We start from the raw sequence: 19,272 nt of genomic DNA on the forward strand, positions 1-19,272 counted from the left end.
TTTTGCATCAAAAGTTTATTGTATACATTTCCATAATAAAAAACATCTTTTCAGAGCTTGCACAACATTGGTGTGTAAACATAATGTTTAATATCTATATTTTTAATAAAATCTGCAAAGCTTCATCCGTCCATCTTAATTTATTGGGGGAAAATGTATGTAGTAGTAAGCAGACTGAGAGATGGTCCTGGCTGGCATTAAGTTCAATAAAAAGGAATGAGATCACAAAACAACAGAATCTTGATGATGGTCAGATAAAAACAATAACAAAGAATCCCAGAGAAGTGATAGCACTGTATAGAGTGTTGATTTCTGAGTTCTTACACTGGGGGTGTAGTATTTATTCAAGAAAACCTTAAAATTCTCTCATAAGGGAGGCAAAAAATTGTCAGGATCCAAAAGTCAAATGCAGTGCTTTCCGAACTGGTAAAGTTGACTATAAAGACTTGTGATAATGTGTATATGTGTATATATATATATATATATATATATATATATATATATATATAGTGAATGAACGAAATTCAAAGTGAATGAACAAGAGAGAAATCCAAATCAAGTCAATTTTATGTGTGATCACCCTTTGCCTTCAAAGCAGCATTAATCCTTCTAGGTACACAGTTTGAAGTCTCCTTGGTTGACCACTATGTCTGTGGTCCTCAACGTTGTCCATTTCTTTGTACTTCTTGAAAAGAGCTTGAACAGAACATCATGAAATCCTTATTATAAAATTCTTTGCCTGGAAGAGACCTTGCTGATGCAGTATAACTACCTTGTGTCTTCTTGCTGTGCCCAGACTTGCCATGGTCTATGACATGTGACATGAAACTGTCTTCCACGACCTCACCTTTGTAGCAGAATTTGGCTGTTCCTCATCCAGTTTTAAGCCTCCTACACAGCTGTTTCAGTTAATGACTGTGTTTTAACCTACATCGAAAAATGATGATCATTATTACCTATTTGGTATAATTGGTTGATCATGCCCTGACTATAATTCTTCAAAATCTCTGACATTGTGCAGGTTTTGTTAGAGGAATCAATGCTATTTTGAAGGCAAATGGTGATCACACCAAATACTGTTTTTATTTACATTTCTCTTTCCTTCATTCACTTTGCATTTTGTTAATTGCCGAATTTAACTATTTTAACTATTGCCGCTTTTCTTTTTAAAGCAGCCTAACTCTGCAGCATTTTTCCACACCTGCCTAAAACATTTGCACAGTAATATATATATATATATATATATATATATATATATATATATATATATATATATATATATATACATATACAATGTTTTAGGCAAGTGTGTTACAATGCTGCAAAGTAAGAAAGCCTAAAAAAAAAGGTGATAATAGATAATTTTGGATATATTATATATATTATATGATTTATTTATATTAATACATACACTCATTGTAAAAAAATCAAGCACCTAGAAGTTGTCAGAAGCAAATGAAACCTTCTCTGTGTATGATAGTAATGTTGATATAAGTAAGTGATTTCAATATCAGATTAAGGGTAATTTATTGCATAAAACTGACCCTTTGAAGGGAGGCACTAGTATCCTGTTGTACCGCCTCTAGCTTGGATGCAAGATGTAAAACCAGTGGGCATGGAGGCTCTAGTATCCTGTCGCTGACCTGTCATTGTTCCTCGTACCACTACTAGGGGTGACCAACTATCGTATGCGATGGCCCCCAGACTCCTCACCAGCAGTGAGGGCAATGTGCAGCTTCACAGCAAAGGCAGGATTGAGGCGCTCACCCTGAGGTCTCCAGACATGAACATGGCCTTCATCAGGACCCAAATGAAACCTGGATTCATCATTGAAGACAACCTGGTTCCTCTCCATAGCAGTCCAGTTTTGTTGTTCACAAGGCCAAGCGCAGGCAATGGTGGGAGGGTGTCAAAAGCAATACATTTAATGGGCACTGCGAGACCAAATGTTCTTCAGCCAAGTGCCTGGAAATGGGTCTGACAGATACAGGGTCCTGCAATGATGATGCCACCTGTCTCTGTCTGGTTGACAATGAAAAAGTTGGAGCTGCTTGGGCTTGTTGGAGGATCAGACGATCCTCTCTACTGGTGGTCTGTCAAAGGTGTCCTCAGCCTGGTTGAATTGTGTGCATGCCCTAACGCATCCACTGGTCCCAACATCTCCTAACAGTCTGGTCAGAACGGCCCAGGTAGATGGCAATTTGTCAATACAACCATCCAGCTTCTCGCATTCCAATATTCCTTTGGATTGCGTCATAGAGGTGTCTAGTGGTCAACAAGCTCTACACAAGCGTGAAAAAGAGGTCTACTACACGCAAGTAGCCTCTGAGAGCCTTTTTTTATAGATCATTCATCTAATCCCACCACAACTCTAATTATTTGCATCTAAGATGTAACTACATGCCGAGGTTTACAGCCAAACAATAACTCCTTCTAGATGCTTGATTTATTTTTGACAGAGTGTACATAGGTTTATTAAATAATGGAAGCACCTAGGATAGATATTACTCACCTAGGTGTTTCTATTATTTTGATAACCCCTTGCATGTGTTGTAGAGCTGTGTTATCACTCCAGTATGAGTTTGTTACCTGTGATTTCCCATATGACAAAAGACATAGAACCACAACATCATGGTAACTTAGTTATGAAGGTACCGGCCAAACGACACATTCAGCCTCGAGATATGATCTGCTGGACATTCCTGTGTTTTAAATTTGATTTCATTTAAATGGAAGAGATTGCTAGTAGGCACCAAGTATTATGGGACTACGATTACCAGTATGACCTGTCAGGTATTCTGGACAACAGTACTTCTCTTTGCTTGAGATAACTGAAGTTTAACAGATTTCCTTTAAGATTAAAAAAGAACATGAGTTATATAAATCAAGACATAATCTTTACTCATTATTTCCTAAAAAGAAACAGCAGTCACTAAAGGGTCTTAGTGCTTCTTGGAAGTTAACCCCTTAAAGTACCTGCATGCTTGAATGTAACTTTAGTCATTTCAAGTAGTGAAGAAAAAACTGATTCAAGTGGGTTATATAGCACTTAGTACACAGACATATACACACTACTCAGCTGATATTGAGGGGTACAAAGCAGCATGGGTGGAATTATCAAAGTAGTGTTTGGACCACAATGTGAGTCTATTACGTTTCTGTTGTATACTGATTTATTGGTAAACCCTGGGAGTCTAAACTCTCATCAGTATTATGGATGAGGATAGAAGAAGATTGAGGCAGAGACAATTAAATGTGCTGAAGATGAGTACTATGCGATAAGTGATAACCATTCACAGAAGGAGGTTCCCCTGCCTTGACACTTAGGTGGGTGTTTATATTGGTGCTGTAGACAAATGAAGGTTTCACACAGTCAAACAGCTATTCAGGTAATGTATTAAGCCAGGAGAAAGAGAAAACATGACGTGAAAGGTCTGTGTTGCCGGACTGATTAGATTCTTTAATCCCTGGAGCATCTTCGTGGGCTAATGTCTCAGAACCAGTCTGCAAGAAAAATAGGCTTGTATGAGATGGTGACATATAAATGGATATTACTGAGCATCAAGCTATGGTGATGAGCCTGATACCAAAACCTGGCAGGAGATTAAAATGAAATGATCAGATATGAATTTCTACTGTATTATTTTTGCCGAAGAGAGTAATAAATGATAGAAACAAATTTATTAAAGAGATTAAATTTTTTTAATATGTAATGCTCATGCTTATAAGTCATGTTACATAATGGCCTCAAGTGGGACATATTTCATTGGGCACAAGAGACCTCACAGCATTTTTAGGACTCTTAGATCTACATAAGTAATCAGGAATAACACCTTAAAGGGGAATTCTGGTTGGAGACCGTAATTTCATATTTTCACCGATTCACTGGATGGGTGAAAACTGATTAATGGGTGGAGGTATGATCGCTGGAACCCCCACCCATCCTGAGAACAGGGGTCCTCCTCACTATCCAGTGTCAATGGGACTGCCGGAGATAGCTGAGTACAGTGCTTGGCTATCTCTGGAAATCTCATTGACATTGGATAGACAGGCTGGACTAGATGGACATTGTCTTCATTCGGCCTTGCAAACTCTGTTTCTATGTATTGAATGGAGTAGCAGCGCACTTATGTGACCTGCTGTCTGTTCATTGCCATGGGAAAAGAAACCAAGAAGTGAGGAGGATGGGGGAACCAGACACCCAGTTCTGGGGATCACTGGGGGTTCTAGCAGTTGGATGAGTGAAAACCTGAAATTACAGCCACTTACCGGAATACCTTTTTAAATACCTTTCAGTATTGCTACTTAAACCACATAAAATGCCTTTTTTGTGAAATAAAAGAAATAATAAAAAACAATGAATTGACATTTAACATATACACTGAATGATCTATGTACTGTATGTTGTATTATGTAGACAGGTTGTCTGGTTGCTGCCCAAGATCCATACACCCTAGTTTCCATAACTTACATTGAATAGGCTAAGGCCTCTTTCCTATATATTTGGCCCTGTGTCGTTATTCCCTCTGTCATGGTACAACATTGCTAGAGAGAAACTGGTGACAATCATATAGTTGCATGCACAAAGAGCACAGAATTGTTATCAAATGTATCCAGCTCCTATAGAAAAAAGGGCCCAGACACAACTGATAAGTATCTACCCAATAAAGCTGAAGTAGCTGCTTACAAAGTAAACTAAGAATCTCTTATAGGCTATGTTCTGCTATACATCAGCAATTCCAGATGCATTATTAGCCACAGGGCTGAGATGAATAATTTGCATGGATTTGCCCAATAAACTGCTGTCAGACACCTCTGCTATAGGAACAAAGAGTAGTGCATGTAGTAATCCATCATATACGATCCTTCATTTTTCCAACGTGTGCCATTGGTGGATGGTGGGGAACTACCCATACACATAAGATTGTTGAATAATATAACCAACATTGGCAGGTTTGATCAATGTTTATCTAACTAGTATGGCCATTTCAAGTTCAATTTGACCATATACATAAGTGATAAATGGGTCTGGGCGTATAAATAGGTGCAACTGGAAGATACTACCATATTTCCCTGAAAATAAGACCCTCTCTTATATTAATTTTTACCCCAAAAGAGGCACTAGGTCTTATTTTCAGGGACGGTCTTATTATATTTACGCAACAGGCTTGGTCCACGTCCCTTCTGCTGCTGTCCACAGCTCCGACATGCTTCCCGCAGTCCACGGCCACTCATACAATATCACTTCCTGGTTATGGGTTTTATAAATCCTGCCTCTGGGAAGTGATGGTTGTGATTGGTTCTTCGACTGCTGCTGAACTAATCAATGCAGAGCTGGATGAACCAATGCAATGGCTTTGATTGGTTTATCCAGCACTGCATTGATTATTGGCTGAGCAGCTGTGGAAGAACCAATCAATAGCCATCGTGTTGTAGAGGTGGGATTTATAAATTGGCTGAGAGCGGTTGAGGACTGTGGGAATGGCGCTGAACCACACCGAACCTGTAGAGAGCAGTGGGAGGGACCTGGACTGAGACTGCTGAGTAGTGTGTTCTTTTTTTTAATGTAGTGTAACTAGGGCTTATTTTTAGGTTGGTCTTATATTGCAAGTCTCCCTGAAAATTAGGCTAGGACTTATTTTCAAGGTAGGTCTTATTTTATGGGAAAAGGGGTATATAGGCATATACAATAGGAACATGCTCATCTTCTGAATGCATTGACTCACAAAAAGCATGAAGGTGACAAACTTTTCTTTTTTTGCTGTATTGTGATATAAAGTATGTAAACACTTTGCAGCATGTCATTGCCATTGGAAACAGTGTAATAAAATGATTCACAATATATTATATATGCATTGGAGAAATAACTGCAGGTTCTGCAACCATGTTAGCTCAGATTGTATTAATCAAACTCACTTTTTAATCAAAAACCAAGAATGAGGAAATAAGTATGAAATGGAAAGAAAGGTAATTAATAAAGCTGCATTATTACATAAGAAGCCATCTGTAGTTTACAGAATCAAAGCATAGTCACTGCCTGTTATAAAAGTATCCCAAAGGACATGATTCAAAGTAATGTCAGAGAAGTAGATGCAGAAAAAGAAGAGGGTTGAGAAAAAGATTGTGACATGTCTAATAGATCTTCAGTGGTTCTCTAGTTGCCTGTTTTTAAGAACCAATAGAAGTGTACTGACTAGTGTATTTTCATTTCTGAACTATTTTATGACTATTTGTAGTTTGATAAAGTGGAACACAAAAGGTATTGGTGCCATTAAACTTTCATGTTGGCCACGTCATTTGATGCTTCCATTGAAAATTAGAAGATAAGGAATCCGTATTCATATTAAGCTTAACTTTCCCCTAGAAGTACAAACAAGCACACTGGAGCTTTCTTATATATATTAGAAGACACAGACAAAATACATTTCAATAATAAAGACAAGACATGAAGCATTGACGGTAAAAGAGCAAGAGGTTGGCCGGTAAGAGGAAATAGTATACAGTTACAGAAATCATGAGTGCCCCACTGAGAAGTAATGTGTGATATAAATGTACATTCTATAGAAAGTCTTTGATGAGTTTGCATTTACTTTTGGACTTTCCTTGTACTCCTCCTCTGTACATACTTAAGCCTTTATAATATAGAGTCCCAGAGCTTATAAGGTCCTGTTTTTTACATTAGTGTTTCAGTATTGACTTTTGCTGACAGAGAGTAACTGTATGTCTCCCTCTCAAACTTTACTGTTCTTTGTTGTAGATGTTTAAAGCAAATGCTCATAAAGACAATATTGTACCTCAAACTCACAATGTTTGAGTGAAGCAGGTGGTGTTGTGTATGGCGTAGAGATGAGCGAGCACCAAAATGCTCGAGTCCTCGTTATTCGAGTCGAGCTTTTCGTAAAATTCGAGAGCTCTATTTGAGTAACGAACCCCATTGACTTCAATGGGAGACTCAAGCATTTTTGTATGGGACCCGAGGGTTGCCAAGCTTTTTTTTCCCCCTGCGTTCGTGTTTCTCTCTCTCTCTCTCTCTCTCTCTCAGTAGCAAGCACCATTGAGTATGCTAATACTCGAACAAGCATCAAGCTCGGAAGAGTGCGTTCGCTCAACTCTAGTATGGTGTGTGGTGACAGATGACGGCAGAAGCAGTACACGTTTTCAAATAATCCAGTTGCCTGATCCTTAGCTCTCCTGGCATCTGCCATCGGGAAAAAATTGGGACGCTTCCATATACATGAGATGATTGGCCAAAATAGCTGAAATCAACAGATTCAGCTGATGTGCATGGCCACCTTTCTGGCAACCTTACATTTTTTTTGCAATGATGCTTCAGGAAAAATGAGTGGGCAACCATGTATTACTTGGTCAAGCTAAGTCTTCCAGAGCAATAGAGGAGGTTGAGTAAGAAAACTCTCACTGATGTACAATACATATACCCTAATAGGTTCCATTTGTCATTAAAGAGGTTATACTAGAATATCAAGTTAACTCCTATCCACAGGATAGAGAATAAGATGCTGATTGGTGGGGTATCACTGCTGAGTTCCTGGCCGATCTCAAGAACCAGGGTCCAAAATCCCCCATCCATGTCACTGCAGGGTTACTGCACCACTCTCAGCGAAGAGAAGACTGAATGGAATGCTAGTTGAGCAAGCGCACCAGCGCACCCATTCACTTTCAGTGGGACTGCCAAGAACCTGATCAGCACACCTGCTTGGGTATTTCTATAATTCCCATTGAAATGAATGGAGAGCTGACCGTTCATGCTCAGCCGGTGCTCCATTCAGAGTGATATCACTCTGCCTGTATAAAATGATAAACAAACAAATTAATCATTCAGTCGTTGGTCGTTTTTACACAGAAAGATTATTGTTCAAATAATCATTGAATTATGCGAAAATGAACAATATTCGTTCAGTGTAAAAATGACTGAAAGATGAATTTGTTCTCTTATCATTTTATACAGGCATAAAAATTATAGTTTTGTTGTTTGCCAGTCGTTACGTGTAAAACGCGATAGTTCAGTCATTTACAGGCACTACCAGACCTCTCTGACAGACCAACAATGGACTGAGCAAACCATGACAAAAAAAGACGAAAAATGTAAACGATTATCTGCGCATGTAAATGGACACAGTTTGAAAGCAAACAACTCGTTCATCATTGGCTCATTCCAACGAATAATTGCTCTGTGTAAAAGGATCTCCTAATACACTTCAATACAGAATCACCTTACATGTGCAGCCACTTCCACACCAAGAAGGACACATAGCATCCTCGCATTCTCCGGTTTAGTGAAAGTCCCAGTAGGCAAACCCCCACAGCAGCTCACACTTTTATGACATGTCTAATTGAAGTGATCTGGACATTGTTAGAACTTTTTCTATTATCTTTTTCAAAAATAATTTCAAGTTGCGTGTCCTCTCAATAACCCCCGAGTACATAATCTAACAATGCTGGTACAGATGTTTCTGTAATAGTATCATCTCCAGGTTTTATTGTCCACAGAATGCTCTTCATCCAATTTCTATATAATTGATGTCACGGACGTGATATATTCTGTGTATTGGAGATGGAATCCTAAAGTAGTATTTAAAATCAACCTTACAGGAAATACTCTGCTTATTATTTAAGTGGTTAATTGGGTTTCCTATAGTATAACTACACTCTTGGTCAAATAAAATCAAGCATGCAGCTACATCTCAGGCAGATATGCTAAGGATGAGAGTTGTGGCATGATTAGATGAATGGTCTTGCCACCTGAGGCCCTAAAAGTGGTTACACCCTTTGCTTATAAAAAGTTTCTCAGAGGCTCCTTGTGTGTAGTGACCTCTTTTTCCGCTGGTATAGAGCTTGTTGACCATTGAACTTCGCAAAGATTTTGCCCAGTTAACAAAGTTTGAGAGGGGGTGTATTATTGGGATGGGAGAAGCTGGATGGTCGTACTGAAATATTGTCCGTCACCTGGGCTGTTCTAAAAAAGACTTAGGAGGTGTTGGGACCAGTAGATGCATGAGGGTATGCACACATGGTGACCGGTCTGAGGACGCCCTCAACAGAGCACCAGGAGAGATGATCATCTGATTGTTCAACAAGCACCAAGCAGCTCCAACTGTTTCATTGTCCACTATGCAGAGACAGGTTTTATCATCGTTACAGGCTGCTGTGTCTGCCAGAACCATTTCCAGGTGCTTGATTGAAGGACATTTAGTCTCACAAGGCAATTACATGTACTGCCTTTGACACCCACTATGATCACCTCTGTTTGCAGTGGTGTTGGGAATGATGAAACTGGACTGCCATAGAGTGGAACCGCTTTGTCTTCCATGATGCATTTAGGTTTAGTTTGGGCACTGACAACAGCCATGTTCATGCCTGGAGATCTAGTGGTGAGCACCTCAATCCTGCCTTTGCTGTGGAGCGGCACACTGCCCCCACCGCTGGTGTGATGGTCTGGGGGGGTCATCACATGAGACAGTCAAATCCATTATATAGCAAGAAAGTAGCAGCATCAACAGTGTATTACAAAAATAAAAAAATCTTTATTGCTCCATGATATACAGGATAAAACAGGCACCATTTCGACCCTGCATTGCCTGTTTTATCCTGTATATGATGGAGCAATAAAGATTTTTTTATTTTTGTAATGCACAGTTGATGCTGCTACTTTCTTGCTATATAATGAATTCTACTTGGGACTGAAGGTTCATGGTTCCTGTGGAGTGGCTGTGCACTGGAAACCACCCCATCCATTTCTTGGATATCAACTATTGTGTGCTGCTAGATCAATTGCATTACTTTTCCTCCACAAACGACAGTCGGTCCCCTCTAGTAGTGGTATGAGGGACAATAACAGCTCAGCAGCATGTTTAGGACATCCTGCAGCCAAATGTGTTCCTCTAATGGCGAGGCTTCCAAGGGTTTTCAGCAGGATAATGCTCGGCCACACAAAGCAATGGTGTAATAGAAATATTGCCACATTGACACATTTTGATGGCCTGCCCGGTCTCCAGATTTATAGCCAATATAACATGTATGGGACCATCTGAGATGCCAAATACAACAGCCTACAATTTTCAGGATCTAGAGGCTCAGTTACAGCAAATGTGGACTGAAATGGTGTAGAACACCATATGGAACCTCCATTCTCACCCGTATCACATCTTGTATCCAAGCTAAAGGCAGTATAACATGGTACTAGAGCCTCCATGCCCACCTGTATCACATCTTGTATCCAAGCTAGAGGCAGTACAACAGGGTACTAGAGCCTCCATGCCCGCCCGTATCACATCTTGTATCCAAGCTAGAGGCAGTATAACAGGGTACTAGAGCTTCACTTCAAGTGTTCAGTTTTTCGCAATAAATTATAATTTCTCTCTGATATTGTAATCACTCACTTATATCAACGTTACAGTCACACATGGAAAGTTTCACTCCATCTGACAACTCCTTCTAGATGCTTGGTTATTTGACAATGAGTGTAAATGAACTGTGTCCCTAACCACAGCACTAATATAGGCAACTGTAGAAGTGTGGATAGATTAAACTAACATGGGGTGGTTATGTCATTAGCTATTGTCTTTCCAGGTTTCTCCTTTGATGTTATTTTAAAGTCCCCATTAAAGCAAGCATCAGCATCTGAATTTCACCAGGTAAGATATATACTGAGAACCATTTGCAGATGATTTCAATTCCATACCAATACACACTAAAGGTTATTTTGGACTTTTTGTGCCTGTTTTATATAAAGATGCAATTATTGACAAACTTTAATAACAAAAATATGTACTGAATTCAGCAGATTTACAGTCGTTTCAGAAAATATTTACACTTCCTCACATGAAATTATATATTACATACAATCCTTTTGTCCATTCTTTCATATTATGTATGTTAGGTTTGCTTCTTTTAGTACAGATGCAGCTTTTAGATTTATTTTAATTCCATATGTCATGAATTAGTAACACCCTCTCTTTAGGTTGTACAGTATTCGTACTCTGAAAAGAAAGCTTGGTCTGTAATAGAATTATCAATAATATGAAGATATTCTTCCCTATATTATTCTTAACAGTAGAGAGAATGGCCCATATTTATACCAGTATTAGTAAAGGAGATGGTTAGTACCAGGTGTGTTGCTAGGGTCTTAAAAGATCAGCAGATTGTGAAAGACGGACATTGCCTGTCAAGAAGCATGATAAGGGAAGGACGCCGACTATGATGACACCTTTGTTGGTATGAACTATGAACTACTGATGTAAAGTTGTGGCATTAAGCCTGTTAGTGAGGGTTTAGTTAGTGACCAGATGGCCAGGTGCTTGTTTAATGTTATACACTGTGAAGAGCCTCAAATACATTGAGAACATTGTTCTATTTTGATGAAAAGAAGCAACAAAAGGCTGGGAAAATGATTTTTTTAAGGGAAAAGATACATTGTGGATTTGAATTCTTGCTGTGTTGCCACTATACTATGAGGAGAAGTTGGCAGTCTGAGTGTGTCTAAACCCAAAGTTATCACAATAGTCACCATATATCACTGTTGCCGCTGTACCAGTATTAAATATTACCATTGTGCTGTAATTAAAATTTTCTAGATACCGTTACTGAACGAAATGCACTATACAAAGACCAATGTTACTACTATACAAGGAGCAAATAATACCATCACATCCTGACCACTTCTAATCAATAGTGCCTGACTAATATTACCACACTGTTATTAAATAAAACAACTATAGAAATACCAACAGTGCTAATAATACCATTACACAAAGCCATAATACAGTCACACCAATATAATCATTACACAGTGACTGAATATTACTCCTATACTGTTACCATATAATTACCACTGTACAATGACTAATACTGCCACCATACAATGACCATACAGTATATATCAGTTCTATACGCGTGCTCTGAAGATTGTGTAAGTGATTTTAGTACCGTTATATCCAGTGATCACAGGTGATGATGTCCATTCTAAGTGGAGTTGTTCACTTTTCCTATCTTTTCATAATGCTGACTTCTCTCAAGCACAACCTGTTTCTGCAAGTTTGTAACACCAAAGTCTTTGGCTCCTCATCTTTCGAGCACCCCAAAACCTTTACTAACCTACACAAACTCTTTATCTGCTACTCCCAAATCTGTGCTGGGTTACTTCCCTATTTTCCCCTATTAGTGTACCTGCTGAATGGCATAGTGCCCATAAATACTATATTTCAGAACTTATAGTGTTCTAGCTTTAATCCCCCCCCCCCAAAAAAAGACACATAGATAGCAAACTTGAAGAAATTAGGCTGAATAGACAGTGCCTCATATTTTGCTACAGAGATTATTACTGTACCTCACAATAAAAGTGCCCCCTTTGTGATACCACACAGTAATAATGCCCCCTTTTTGCCCCATGTAGTAACAAAATCCACTGTAGTGCTTCCTTGAAAGTAATAATATCCCCTGTGTGCCTCATAGAAATAGTGTCCTCTTTTTCCTCTAATACACTAATGCCTACTTGTAGAGAAAAAAAGTCCCACTTAAGTGCCTTCTTATAAAGTGGCACTGTAAATCTGTCAAATGGGTGGTCCTTGTCGGTAGGTGACATAGAACTGTCAATCAAGTCCAATGTAAACCCATTGACAGTGAGTGGTGGGGACTACCCAACTCAATAATTCACAGCACCAGAAGCCAGATCAAAGAGGAGCCTGTACAGGTGAATGGAGGTTAGTATACAAAAAAGTAAAGCAGTGATAGAGTTAGCGAGGCCGCAGCTGCAGAGCCATGTAGCCAGCACTGCTGACTTTACAACACGACAGGTCTTCTCTAATAAAATTTAATACATGATATGTCCTTGGAGTCCACGGTACTTTTCGTGTCACTTTCCAAATATGGTGAATGGTAAGAAAAGTCACAATTTTTGTGCAAAATATCTATTTGCATAGCCAGATAGATGTGGGTTCCAAATGTAAGAACTACGCTAAGCTCTACTACTGCCCCCACAGCTTGCAGTCCAGCTGTATGCGGTGGCCAGAGGTGGTTGGGAGTTGTGGAAACAGCAGAGTGGGCTGTCTTACACTGTTTCTGTAATTCCTATAGAAGTCAATGGGAGTTATGGAAACAGCTTAGCATAGCAAGCTACAGTATTTGTCCTCCAAACCCCCCTGGGCCACCTTGGAGAGAGGTAGGTTCAGCGTGGCCATGTTTAATGCATGGGTTCCCCTGTGGAATCACTGCAAGGATTGTCCAAAGCAGATAACTGCTGTATCTTTTATTCATTTAGTCATTTTTATTACTGTACAATATGTAATATACTTGCCTCCTCCAGTAGTTATATTAGAGATAAACAAGGCAAATGCTAATCTTGTTATTTGGTCTCTACTATTTGGTGCCTGTATTGTGTCTAGCAATAATAACATTTTTTTGGTCTATAATAGTCTAAATATATTGCAGATATTATTGTAATTTCTATTCTTAGAATACTGTATTTTGATATGAATCGTGCTTCTCTTATGTAGAATGCAGATTACTGTCATTTATAGCCATTTTATCTTGGAATATATTTCTTATTGGTGCCAATTTCCTTTGCTCTGATACCGGTAAAATCTATAAAGGTGTTTTATATACCACAGATCAGAAGAATCATGAGATATTTTAGCTAAGCCTAAATAATTAGATTTGAGTTAACAAGTTTTTGAGGGGAATAACCTATCCTCCAAAAATGGCAATCAATCAACAACACTAGTGAAGCAAGCTTCCAAAAATAAAAAAGCTCTTTCCGCGCTCCTGCTGGAGCTCCTCTTTGGAAAAAATAAACTGCCGTCGCAGACAGTATTTGTATAAATTAATCATACATTTATTTCCAAAATAAAAAATGCATGCAAGTGGAAACCTTGCAGCGATAGTAAATCAGTTATACAACGCGTTTCAGCGTTCTACAAACGCCTTTCTCAAGTATACAAAACGATTAAAGTGCAACATTTAAAAGGCGTTTTTAGAACGCTGAAACGCGTTGTATAACTGATTTATTATCGCTGCAAGGTTTCCACTTGCATGCATTTTTTATTTTGGAAATAAATGTATGATTAATTTATACAAATACTGTCTGCGACGGCAGTTTATTTTTTCCAAAGAGGAGCTCCAGCAGGAGCGCGGAAAGAGCTTTTTTATTTTTGGAAGCTTGCTTGTTTTAACCCATTGAGGGGAGTTTTTTTCTCTTTGGGATTGCTTTTTTCCGGCGGCTCTCCTTCCTTACCGAAGGATATCTGAAGTCTCTTCGTAGATCACTACAGGCATACTCGGACCACAGGTGCTGGCGGGTTGTTCCCTTAGGATCTAACGGTCCATGGGAACCCCGCTGGGCACCAGGTGAGTTATTCTTATTAATCACTACATGGTGGCGCGGATCGTTATTTTGAAACAACACTAGTGAAGTGACCTGTACTGCCATTACTGCCAGGAAAGCCTGGATGAGACAAATAGACAGTTTTTCCAACAAAGGTCTTCAGTGTCGCTCAGTAAAAGCTCATTCGTTGGCTGATTGCGTCATTTATGCAAGCATAAAAATGCTTGCTTGTCAGCTGTATGTGTGAATGGGAAGATGGACAGCCAAGCAATGACACCTCTATTGCCAATGACAGCTCTATGGGTAGGAATGATCATATTAACAATCGATCATCCCCCGTAAAGTCTAATGGATAAAATAAGTCCAATGGATCATAGCAGATCACAATGAATCCATCATATCTATCATGGAGCCTGCAAAAATGGAATCCATGTAGCTGATATAAACAAGGCCTTCAGAGGTGTTCCCAATTAGTATTTTTTTTATGGAAGGGACTGATGACAGAGCAGTTGACAGAGTTAATTAATTAGAGTCCCTCTGATGCATGCCAAAGTGCTTTAGTCTTCTTCATTACTACTGGGAGTAAGTATGAACTTATGTAGTATTAAAAAAAGGATCCTGGATAACAGTTAGTAAAAATGTCAGGACTGGAGTGCGGGATACTGGAAGTCCCTAAAAGCCTGCCGCCCCTGTCCCTACCTACTTGCCCCCTTGGGCTAAGCCCTAGGGCGACAACTGGATGATGGTCCCTACACTCGCTAGGGAAGAGGGACACGGGAACTGACAGACAGGCACTGGAACAAACAACACGACTATCTGGGTCGCCAATGGGAGGGTACGCAGTACAAAAGGGTTAGGCAAAGGCAAGTTGGGTCAGAGAGTCAAAACGGGAGTCAAAATACAAGAAAAACGTGGGTGTAGCTGGAAGACCAAGCTAACACTGGCAGGGATATGAGCACACAGCCACGTTTAAATGCTGTCAGGACTCCTGCCCCAGCAGCTAATTGGGGCAAGGAGTCGGACAGCCACAGAATACACACAGCTGTGCTGGGGAACGCACCCCCAGCCCTGCAGGACAGGCGGAGATAGACGCGAGCCTGGTTGCCATGCTGCCGAGGACGCGGAGGGGGCAGCACCCGCCGTATCCCTAACAACCTGGGATGAGGAGGAGCACGGTGGCCTGGGGAGATAACCAGGACTGCGGCTCCCCTGTACCGCACGACAGCCGCCTGAGTGACAGGACCGGCAGTGCGGGCACGGAGGACCCGTGAGCCGCCGGTCCTGACAAAAAAGCTATGTTTGAGCAATATATATATATATAAAAATATAATAAATTCATTTAATTACTGTCCTCCTAGTGTCCAGGCAGGTCATCCTACATTTGGAAATTCCTTCACATTTATCATTTTTGTCATAATACATGAATCATAGTATAATTCTGTCAAAAATATATTTGCATTTCAACCAGCATTAACAATAATACTTCAAGAAAATAATTGTCTGGAAATGACTTACTGCAGGTGTCTCATTTACAGGAGTGAAGATTAGGTAATTAATTGAACTAAGAAAGTGGATACTGGGGTCGTTATTGACGTGAAACTGCAAAGGTTTACTTTGGACGTCAATAAATGAGTTCCAAGGCAATATTGAAGCCTCTGGTCAATGAACTGTGCAGAACGCTCAATCATAGACTTGTTCTCTCTAGCTGCTGGTTGTAATTCAAGCCATTTAATGTATAATCTGGAATAGAATTATGGGTCATTCAACTATAGTTATCACTTACAAACTACAGAAAATGAGATATTCTATATGAAGAGCATTCATCCTATATAAAGGATACATTTCAAGTCAGTAAACTGCCCAATCAAGTCCATGAATGCCGCTTACCACATTTTCTGTTGCTCTTTGTAAATTTACTTTTACACGGGCCAATAATTGCCTGAATGATCGCTCAAACAAGTGATTGTGAGTGATTGTCAGCCCATGTAATTATGGCACCCAACAGGGTACTGAGCAAGAAGTAGCTCAGTAGTCACTAGTCGCTCCATCTAAAACCACCCAACGCCATTCAGCAGTGTTTACCTTTGTTCCTCTGTATGCCCCCGCTATTGCTATAGTGCATCTCTTGGTTTAGAGGACTCAGTGTTACCCTATGTGACATGTGACATGTTTGCCTATTTACTTGAATGGACAACATGTAATATTAGACTTATTTAGTCGCGCCACAATCTTTATTGCTTTTATGTGTAGCCGTGATTTCCAGTCTCGACATTTTCACTCTAGTTGTTGACTCACTGTCATCCAAACATCCCCTTATTAAAGTAGTTTATAGAAAAGTACTTCTTAGACATATTTATTTTTTAACATATTTAAATATATTGTATTTAAAAAGTTTATTAAAGGGAATCTGTCACCATGTTTATGCATGCTGCCCTATCTGAAGACAGCATAAAGTAGTGATAGACACCCTGGATATAGCAGAGGCTCACATCCTAGTTCTATTGCCGTAGCTTCCATACAATCACAGTTTATTAGGTGCAGCACACGCTAAACATGGAATCTTTGATATTTATGATATGCAGGCTCCTTTACCTTCCTGCTGCTGATTGACAGCTTTCTCCCTATGCATATTAATAGGCAGAATACGAGGACTTCACACTTGGCTTGTTCTGTGCTTAATAAAGTATGATTTTATGGAAACTACTGCAAGACAACCAGTAAATGGCACACCGCTATAATCAGGGTGTCTGTCACTACCTTATGCAGCCATCAGATAGGGCAGCATAAGCCTGGTGACATATTTCCTTTAAAAGCTTTTATTAGAGCACTGAATGGTCAATCCAGATCAGACTGACACCATAACAAGGTCAATTACCACTCAAATATATACAGTTGCAAGAAGAGGTAAGTGAACCCTTTGGAATTACATGGATTTCTACGCAGTTAGAAAAAGTAAGTGAACCTCTGTGCAAATGATTATCCCAAGAGCTAATTGGCCTCTAGTGTGTCTACATGGCTAACAAGTTATCTACCAATGTAGAAAATTTAGGACTATTGCTACTCTCCCTAGGAGTAGTTGTCCTGTTAGCCTTGGAGTTTTACACTTGGAGTGATCCTAACAGCTAAAAAACAATTCTACAGGAGACTCTACAAACAGCAAAAACCTCTGTTCCTGTGTCCACCATTAGAGAATCACTGAATAAGATTAGTGTTCATAGAACCCCACAAAACAGTCCCCGCTGTCCAAAAGCATTGTGACCTGCCTCATGTCTGCCTAAGACCATCTGGATGATCCACAATGACTCTGACCTATTCACTTCTGCCCATTGAAGTGAACAGGACAAAACTGCAGTACTAACAATGGCCACTACAAATAGTATAGCATTCTGAGTACAAAATGGATTGTACTTGCATATAAACACTGAAGAGGCCGCAGCGCTGCGGCTTATTCAATTAGTTGATCGTCAGGAGTCCCAGGTGGTGGACTTCCTTCAATCAGATATGGATGGACTTTTCAGAGGATAGGCCATCATGTTTCCAGAAGTCAGATAGCCCTTTGAAGGGTGAAAAATAAGGAGAACCATTAGACTCCACTTAACAGTTTAGCCCCCACCAAAACAACTGCAGCTCAAGGAACCAATTCTTTAGTGAGAACCATATGATATTATTAGTGGAAGGCAAGCCCTGCTGTGAATATATGAATAGCAATAAGCAGGGGTGTAACTATAGGGGATGCAGGGGATGCGGTTGCACCCGGGCCCAGGAGCCTTAGGGGGTCGATAAGACCTCTCTTCTCCATATTGGGGGCCCAGTACTATGAAAAAAGCATTATAGTTGGGGGCCCTGTTACAGATTTTGCATCGGGGGCCAGAAGCTTCAAGTTACGCCTCTGGTAATAAGCCACATATCCATCCAACTGCACAAAGTGTGACATACAGTTTGCCAATATAGCCTGGTGTATAATAAGTTCTGCTTAGGATACGTTGTAAAAGACCAGCAACTCAGGTGCCATTTTAACTATATAATCCAGGCTGCTATCAGCTAAAAGGCACAGATAATACCCATAATACTAATGATATACTCATCATATGCAATCTTATTCCCGATTGTTGTGACAATACTGTGCTCAGAAAAGGTGTAGATCCTATGTTGATCTTGAAGTTCTCCTGTAGCCTCTCAAGGATGCGGCCCTTTTTTTTTCATTTTCATTTTTTCCTACCCACTTTCATTTATTAATGATCGTAGCTATCTGAGGGCTTGGTTTTTGCAGGATGAGTTGTATTTGTCAATAGTACCATTTAATGTACCATATAATGCACTGAAAAATTAGGTACAGTGAAATGAGAAAAAAAACTAAATTCCGACATCTTTGGGGGGTCTTTTTTTACGGTGTATACACGGCGGCAAAAATGACATGATAACTTTATTCTATGGGTCTGTACAATTACTACAGCGCCAAATTTATATAGTTTTTTTTTTTGCTGTACTACTTAAAAAAAAATATATCTTTGGAAAAAAAAGAAAATTATTCTCTACCACCATCTTCTGACAGCCATACCTTTTATGTTCTTCCATCAGCATAGTTTTGTGGGAGCTAGTTATTTGAGAGACGCCCTATAGTTTCTTTCTTTCCTTTTTATAGCACATACGACTTTTAGATCGCCTTTTATTAAACATCTTTTTGGAGACATGGTGAGCTTAAAGGTAAAATTCTGACGTTGTGTATTTTTTTCTAATAACATTCACCGTGTATGATAAGTAATGCATTACTTTGATAGATCGGACTTCTACGGGTGCGGCAATACCAAAAATGTTATTGCTTATTTTTGCCTGGATTTTTAAAAAATTATAAATATGTGGAAAGGTTTTTTTAAAACAATAATAAAACTTTTTTAGACTTCTTTTTGCAATTTTTTTTGGCCCCACTGGAGACTTGA

At 39.5% G+C, this 19,272-nt stretch overlaps 1 protein-coding gene across 2 annotated transcripts in view; it reads right to left on the reverse strand.

Moving 5' to 3' along the window:
- Positions 1 to 1,310: 1,310 nt before the first annotated feature.
- The window catches only part of TRIM55 (tripartite motif containing 55), a 120,475-nt gene continuing 102,513 nt past the window's right edge, over positions 1,311 to 19,272 (reverse strand). For both annotated transcript variants that reach the window (XM_066578270.1, XM_066578271.1), the window contains one exon: positions 1,311 to 3,504. In XM_066578270.1, the coding sequence (XP_066434367.1) occupies positions 3,382 to 3,504 (123 nt within the window). In that variant the 3' untranslated portion in view covers positions 1,311 to 3,381. The remainder of the gene's footprint in view (positions 3,505 to 19,272) is intronic.

Source organism: Eleutherodactylus coqui, chromosome 9, assembly GCF_035609145.1.
Source record: "Eleutherodactylus coqui strain aEleCoq1 chromosome 9, aEleCoq1.hap1, whole genome shotgun sequence".
Classification (NCBI taxonomy): Eukaryota; Metazoa; Chordata; class Amphibia; order Anura; family Eleutherodactylidae; genus Eleutherodactylus; species Eleutherodactylus coqui.